General features: G+C 36.3%; 1 protein-coding gene across 1 annotated transcript; it reads left to right on the top strand.

Annotated features, from left to right (window-relative positions):
- Positions 1-1,628: 1,628 nt before the first annotated feature.
- Positions 1,629-7,133, top strand: LOC141595419 (uncharacterized). Its single transcript, XM_074415384.1, has 7 exons — positions 1,629-3,272; positions 3,438-3,672; positions 4,088-5,037; positions 5,135-5,451; positions 5,551-5,670; positions 5,837-6,131; positions 6,246-7,133. The coding sequence occupies exons 1-7, from the start codon at positions 1,629-1,631 to the stop codon at positions 7,131-7,133; spliced, it is 4,449 nt and encodes a 1,482-aa protein (XP_074271485.1).
- Positions 7,134-8,576: the final 1,443 nt, after the last annotated feature.

The following is an 8,576-nucleotide window of genomic DNA, read 5'->3' as shown; positions in this document are numbered from 1 at the left end:
AGTTTTTAACCACTAAAACCAATAAACTTCAAAACAAGGTGAAATCACATTTTAAATTTAATTTTTAACTTTTAAATAATATTTTTAAATTTACGTAAATTTATCAAGGGTAGGAACAAAAGTTTTGAGTATATGATTAATTTATTTCACTTTTATCGACTTTTATCTCATAAAATCAATAAACATGCAAAACTTCAAACTAACCTTCGAAATTTTACATACAAACTGTAGAAAACATTCATGAAACACCATAAATATTTCATGACCCGAATCAACTTTTAACTATTTTTAGTTAACTCTTAACCAAAATACGGCATTTTTGACTCGATTTTCTACCAAAAATCATTAAAAATAGCAAAATAACTTCATAAATCACCAAATTTTACCACAAACCTTTTGAAATCAGTAGGTATGCACGCCCAAAAAATTTCGTGCTAAAACCGCATCTAACACAATTTTTGAGTTCTTATAAATTATCTCATAATTTATTAATATGCTTAAAATCAACATGCAAAATGACAAGCGTAGCTCTTGATACCACTTGAAGGATCTTATATCCTAATTAGACTCTCTAATTAAAACAAATTATCTCATAATATGTTCATTTAGTGATCTATGTAACATGCATGCAAATATAAAAGCATAGAAATAAAGATTGAGGAAAAACAATTTCCTTACATTGATATTTATGATAAAAATGGGCACAAACAAGATCACCTATCTAGTTTGTTCTTGAGCTAAATAAATATGGATGATCCTCCTAGAAAAACCTTCAAAAAGAAAGTCTCCTTCAAGTTGTACCCAAGAACAACACCCAAAATAATCTTACAAGTATTAACTAGATACTTGTAAAATTAACCCTTGATAATATTTATAATATTACTAACAAGCTTAGTAAATATTTATTTTGTATACTAACAAGCTTAGTAAGTGATGAATATTTATTTTAGAGAGATAAACAATTTTTGATCACATGCAAAAACAAGTGAGCTAGCTTATGAAAAAATGAACAAATATTGGTCTATATTGGAGGAGGAAAACTGGTGGGAGAGGTGGAGTAAGAGAGTGGACTTGTTTCAATTTTTGTCCAATCTTTATCACATGCACAATGATCATATGACAATTTTGTGGAAGAAAAACAAGCAAAGTGAAATGATTATGTTTATAATCATCTACTACACTCCATTTACACGGTCCAATATCCCATTTACGGGTCCATTTTGGTTCTTATATTTGTCGCACAAATACGTGTAAATTTTATTTAAACATCGTATTATGTTTAAATGCTTCCAATTAATTTCGTCCAAATCACTCCGTAAATATACGTGTACCGCTACACATATTATTTACATACTAATATTAATCACATTAATCAATTAGTACAATTTTAGTGAATTAACAATTAATTAACTAAAACCCGTCTCCCAAAATTTATTATTAAATTATCGCATAATTAAATAATAACTGTCGAATTCAAATAAAATAAGGAAAGTTGGAAATTTCTCTCTCTAAAAAATTATCTCTCTCCATAACAAACTTTTTCCTTAACTAACTTTTCTGGTTTTCATGAAAACCTCGATTTAAACCTCCATTTTCCCTTCTTTTTTTTTCTCTTTCTCTTGGAATCTATGGCGAGGACTCGAGCTCGTTCTGCTCAATCAAGGCCATTAATGGCATCAGGAAAGGTTATGGAAACTTCTGGTCCGATTACGGAAGAAAATGGTGATGAATTAAGTGCAACTGCTCTTCCGCAACCGCGAACTCTGGGTACTGTTAATGATCTCATCATTTCCGTCATGGATGGAGCTGGTAAAGCTCTGAATTCGACTGTCTGTCTAAAAAATCTGGTTATTTCTTCTCCTACTGTAGATTATGTGATTCCTACTTCCATTTTGAATGCTACTGTTCTTCGTGATTCAATACCTGTTCATAACACTATAGTACCAAATTCTATTGATAACACTGTATATATTGTTCAGAATAAAGTGGAGAATGAAAATGTTACACAAACTGATACTTGTATTATTCCGGATACCATTGATACGAACTCTATTTCTGATGTTGGTAAAAGCCCAGAGAAAATTTCTCAGAAACCAAAATGGTCTAATGTAGTTCGAACACAGAAACAACAAGGCATGAATTTGTTCCTATGTGAGGATAGTGTTCATTCTGATATTATTGATCTGGATGAAGAGGAATTTGCGAATGAGATTAAAATTTGGGAAACTACTTTGATGGGGAATGTAGTGGGAGCAAAGCCTTTCTTAACTCTGTTGCAGGAATTTGTGTCCAAGAATTGGGGGAATATTGCTTCTCCAATTGTTCAATATTTTCGTAAAGGATGGTTCTCTTTTAGGTTTGGAACAAAAGAGGAAATGGATAATGTCTTGAAGCAGGGACCATGGAAAGTGGGGGCTAATTCCCTAGTTCTTAAGCAATGGTCACCTTTCTTTTCCTTTGAAATGGAGAAGGTTGCTAAGGTTCCAGTTTGGGTCCTCTTTCCAGGACTTGATCCTTATTTGTGGTCTAAAAAAGTGTTGAGCAAGATTGCAAGAAAACTAGGAAGACCATTGTTTGCAGATCCAGCAACTACTTCTAAAGCCAAACTTTCATTTGCTAGGGTTTTAATAGAACTTGATGTGTCCAAGACTTTGCCTGATCATGTGAATATTAATATTCCCTACTTAGGTTCAGTGTCTCAGAAAGTGGTGTATGAATGGTATCCATACTTTTGTCATGGTTGTGGAAAGTTGGGTCATACCCTCCAGTCCTGTAAATGGCAGAAGGCCAAAGATGCTGCCGCTGTAGCTAAAAGTTCTAAGGAGGTTGCTAAAGAGGGTTCTCTGGTGAAATCTCCAACTATACCTCCTACAACAACTAGTACAACAACTACTACTGTTATTGATTCTACTAGATCAGTGACATCTGAGACTGCTACTCTAGGTGAAGTAGGAAAAGAGCTAGGTGGTATCTCTGGTTCTCCTTTAGTGGTAACTGCCCAACAGACAAGGAATGTAGACTCAGAATGCCAAGTGCTAGGTCAGAGATCCTTGTCTACTGGGTTAGTTTCCCTAAAGGGGACACCAGTAAAGCACTCAACATGCTCTTCAGGGAATAATTCTTCTGGTGTTGTTGGAACTGATATTCAGCAGTCTGCTACAGGCACAGCTACTACTTCTGTTAAGGGTTTCACTGGTTCAATGTCATCTGAGCCTGCTATTCCTGGAATAGTGGGACAAGAGTTAGGTGCTACTGCTGGTTCTCCTATATTGGTAACTTCCCAACAGACAAGGAATGTAGACTCAGAATGCCAAAGGCTAGGTTAGAGATCCTTGTCCACTGGGTCAATTTCTCTAGAGGGGACACCAGTAAAGCACTCCACATGCTCTTCTGGGAAAAATACTTCTTTATATGGTGTTGTTGGTACTGGTCCTCAGCAGTATGCAACTGGGATAGCAGTACCTGAGTCCCATAATCAGTTTTCTGTTCTTGATAATAATCAGGATCCTCTACATGGTTTGGACAATATTAATATGGCCCCTGAACTTGGTGCTTTTTCTGAAGTCCCACAGGTTGAGGAAGGTGGTTGTTTGGGGAATGTAGGCTCAATATGTATCGGGCTAGGCCAGAGATCTCCAGACCTATCCCATTCTATACCTGCTGCCACTTCTGGTTTGCACTCTAAAAGTTATTTTATTCAGAGGGAAGATCTTGAGGTTTTGGTCCCACCTGATAAACCATCTCTATGAAGGTAGCCTCTTGGAATATCAGAGGGTTCAATAACCCTATAAAACATAATGAAGTAAAAAACTATCTTTGGAATAATAAATTGGATATTGTTGCTATTTTGGAAACTAGGGTGAAGCAATCTAAAGCTTCTAAAATTCTTAAAAAAAATTTAGTGGATGGGGAAGCTTCTGTAATTATAAGAAGCATTATAATGGGCGAATTTGGGTGTTGTTTAATCCCAACACTATTGTCATTAAACAAAAAATTGTGGAGGCTCAAGTTATCAGTTGTGAGGTTCTTCACTTGGAATCTAACAAAATCTGTTGGATAAGTTTTGTTTATGGAAGTAACAATGCAGTAATTAGAGAGGATTTATGGAACAGTTTGAGGCAGATTGCTTGCAATGCTCCTTGGTTGGTCCTTGGTGATTTCAATGTGGTTAGAAGTCCTGATGAAAAACTAAGCTCTACTCCTCCAGTTTTGCAGGAAATGTCTGACTTCAATGCTTACTTATCTAGTTGTCAACTGGATGATTTGAGTAGCTCTGGTTGCGATATGACTTGGACTAATAAGCAGGATCCTGATACTAGGGTTTGGTCTAAATTGGATAGGGTCCTTGTAAATCCTAGTTGGTATTCTTCTTTCCCCACTTCTTATGCTCTCTTCAAGGAAGCTGGAATTTCTGATCATTCTCCCATTTTGGTGCATATTTTTGAGGACAGACAAATGGTTAAAAGATTTAGCTTCCTTAATAGTTGGATTGAACATCCTGATTATCTTAAGATTGTTCAGGAGGCTTGGCATACTTCTAAATTGGGTAGTCCTATGTTCTGCTTCTTTGAAAAGCTTAAATCTGTTAAGCATGCTCTCTCCAAGCTGCATAAAGAGAATTATAATAATATGTCTAAAAGAGTACTGGATTCTAAAACTAAGCTTCTGGATTGTCAAAGGCAGTTACACCAGGATCCTTTCTCTCCTTCCTTAATTTTGGAAGAGAAAAATTGTGTGAAAGAGTATAGTAAGCTCAAGGGAATTGAGCTCAATATCCTGCAGCAAAGAATTAATATTAAACATATTCAGCTCTCTGATAGCAATTCTAAATATTTTTTTGCAAAAGTAGCTGAAAGGCAACAACAACAAATAATTGGTGATATTCATAATAAAGATGGCAATCTTCATCAAGGTCTTGATCAGGTGGCTTTGGCTTTCCAAAGTTATTATCAAAGTTTATTGGGGCAAGCTACTGCAGTAGAAGGTTTGGATGTTGGCATTTTTTCTCAAGGTGCTAGGGTTTATGATGTTGATCAAGTTAGGCTCATTCAAGATATCTCTGCTGCTGAAATAAAGAATGCTCTCTTTAGCCTGGATTTTAATAGTAACCCTGGTATTGATGGTTTTTCTGCAGGTTTTTTTTAAGTCTGCTTGGCCTCTTATAGACAAGAATTTCTGCACAGCTATTCAAAGTTTCTTCAGGATTGGGCATATGTCCAAACAAGCTAATTCAACTGTAATCACTCTTATTCCTAAAAAAGCTATCTCCTCTTCTGTGATGGACTATAGACCTATCTCTTGTTGCACAGTTTTTTATAAAACTGTAAGCAAAATTCTGGCTAACAGACTTCAGAGTATTCTTCCTCTAATAATTGGTGAAGAGCAAGCTGCCTTTGTGAAGGGTAGAAGCATTTTTGAAAACATCCTATTATCTCAAGCCTTAGTTAAAGGGTACAATAAAAAATCTATTTCCCCTAGGTGCCAAATGAAAGTGGATATTTGAAAGGCCTTTGATTCACTTCAATGGACCTTTATTGCTGACATGCTCAGAGCTTTTGGATTTCCACCTCAATTCATTACTTGGGTTAAAGGTTGTTTTTCTGGGACCTGGTACTCTCTGAAACTTAATGGTGGTCTTTCTGGATTTTTTCAGGGGAAGAGTGGGATTAGGTAAGGGGATCCACTGTCCCCTTACCTTTTTGTCCTAAGTATGGAGATTCTTTCTAGGGCACTTAGGCCAATTTGCCAAAAAACCTCAAGTGTCTTATCATCCTAAGTGTAGTAAGCTGGGTTTAAATCATTTAGTTTTTGCTGATGATTTAATGATTTTTGTTAGAGGAGATGTGCCATCTGTTCGAGCTGTTAAGGACACCCTTGCTGCCTTTGCTAAAGTTTCTGGGTTACATGCTAATGTCTCTAAAACTAGCATTTATTTTGGAGGGGTTGATCCTGCTGCTAAGACTGATATTCTTCATGCTACTAGTTTTTCTGAGGAAGGATTTCCTTTTCGTTATTTGGGAATGCCCCTTGGTACAACTAGGTTTAGTATCAATATGTTTAATTCTCTCATCACTAAGGTTCAACAGAAGATACATCATTGGTCTGCAAAACGCTTATCTTATGCTGGCAAAGTTCAGTTAATTAATGTTGTTCTTTTTGGAGTGGAGAATTTTTGGTGTATTAGTGCCCTTCTACCAAAAGAGGTGATCAAGAAGCTCAACAGATTGTGTAAAGACTATTTTTAGGGTATTGTTGATGGTGGCAAGAAGCTGATTTTTAAGAAATGGAGTCAGATCTGTGCTCCCTGGAAGAGGGGAGGTTTTAACATCAAAAATGTGGAAATCTGGAATATCTCTTTGCTCATTCAATGGATTTGGAAACTATCTACCAATTCTGCAGGTTTATGGGCTGAATGGCATTCTGCTTATATATTGAAGCAGGCCACCATCTGGTCTTTGCCTGTCAAAGATCAATTTTCTGCAGGTTTTAAAGGTATATTAGCTGCTCGGGATAAGTTCCTCTTAAAAGCAGGATATGTTCAAACTGATATGGGGCTACTGAATTCTTGGCTGGCTGGTCAGAAACTTCAGGTTCATTCCATTTATAATTTTTTGTTCGAAGCTCCAGTACAGAATGCATTCTATTCTGCTTTGATCCATCCCAGAGTTGTTCCAGGGCACAAAATTATTGCCCTTCTTGCTGCTCAAGGGAAGTTGGCTACTGTGGATAATCTGCAATATCGTGGTTTCTCTTTAGCCAATAGATGTTACTTGTGTCAGATGGCTGAGGAAACACACTACCATCTTTTCTTTAATTGTGCTTTCTCAGGCACGGTTTCGCAGAACTTATTAGAATGGTTGAGGATTCCCAGGCATGGTCTGCAGCTTCTGGATGAGCTACAATGGATTGTTCAGTATGGTACCAATAAAGGATGGAGAACTGCTTTGTTCAAGACAACTATAGCAACTGCTGTTTATGAACTTTGGAGAGAACACAATGGCCGTATTTTTTCTCATCAAGAGAGGACTGTCAAAGGTGTTGTTGATAGAGTGAAGTATATTGTTACTATTAGAATGCTTATGTTCCCTCAACATGCTCATTCTCAATTCATGTTAGATAGTTTAAGGAATTAGACCTTTGGCCATGTACTCTAGTGTCTTTACTATCTAGTGTGATAGTCTTGCAAAATTTGTAATTTCTTTTCTTATTGAAATGAAATGATATCGTTTTGCAAAAAAAAAAAAAATAATAACTGTCATGCCTCGAGTTCGCAACTCGAAATCTCTCTAAAATAATCAACTAACCTTTTAGTTTATAAATCAAGGGACTAAATAAATTGTATCTCATACAATTAATTAGTTATCAATTGGGGTTCGTTCCTATAGGTGTGACAGAAAGGGGTCAGTTGATCACCGTCGTCTCATGACAATAACGTCAAACTCTAGTTAGCCAACCGTTATCGATTTACGTTAATCAACTGACGAGGATCAAATAATTAAATATCCTGATGATATTCCTTTAATGAGATTTATTATGTAAACGCATTATTATGGAGGACACTAACTCCAACAATCTCCCACTTGTCCGACACAAGGTGTGCGCTACCAATTCTCTTGTCCATTTTAATCTCCCACTCAATGCAAGGTGTCTTTCAGGTCGCACTTACACATGAACATATACTCTTGTATGCCCTATCTATCTTGTCCTCGACTGGCCTTGAGATATACTCTTGTATACCCTATCTATCTTTGCCTAATACAGCTCATCATGACTCAGAAGATGTCCTTTTGGCCTCCTTTCACGGCAAGACATAGGACAAAAACCAAAGTCACTCAGAAACTGCATTAACTTGGATAATAGTCTCCAGTCAAAAGAATCGACTCATAGGAACATCATAGAAATCCCTGCCACAACCAGGCGTTTATAATAGAACTTAGGGACTCTCTAAATGGTCACTGTCCGGCAAAGTGTCACACACTCTGCCTATGTAATCGACTAGTCATCGCGTATGACTTTATGGTGTTAAACAACCATCAATCGACTTACAATCTAGTCACTCTGAGACGTCACCTCATTAAGTGACTAGGGACAAAATACAATGTTCATCTTATTCACTTGAATAGTGTTCAACATTGTCTCCATAACTTATTCAGATAAACAAGGTATTAAAACTTTAGTCACACTAAATAAAAGATTCATAAATGAATGCAAAAACAATGAATGCGATTATCATATATATAATAAGAGATACACTATCCAATTATTACATATCCATAATCTTATAGAAAATCTGGTATTCATCTCAATCCCATTGCGACGACATGACCATCATGCTTAGCCTTTGATAAAGGCTTGGTTAAAGGATCAGCAATATTATCCTCTGTCCCAACCTTACAAATGTCAACTTTTTTCCTTTTCACATAATCTCTAATTACATGGTATTTCCTTTCAATGTGTCTAGATTTGTTACTAGACTTTAGCTCTTTGGCTTGAAAAATTGCTCCACTGTTATCACAATATAGAGTGATCGGATCTTCGGCGGAATGAACTACTCCTAGTCCCTCCATGAATTGCCT

The sequence above is a fragment of the Silene latifolia genome, chromosome 8 (assembly GCF_048544455.1).
Source record: "Silene latifolia isolate original U9 population chromosome 8, ASM4854445v1, whole genome shotgun sequence".
NCBI classification, from domain to species: domain Eukaryota; kingdom Viridiplantae; phylum Streptophyta; class Magnoliopsida; order Caryophyllales; family Caryophyllaceae; genus Silene; species Silene latifolia.
Note: the sequence above shows the minus strand (reverse complement) of the source record. Positions and strands in the feature narration are given on the sequence as shown.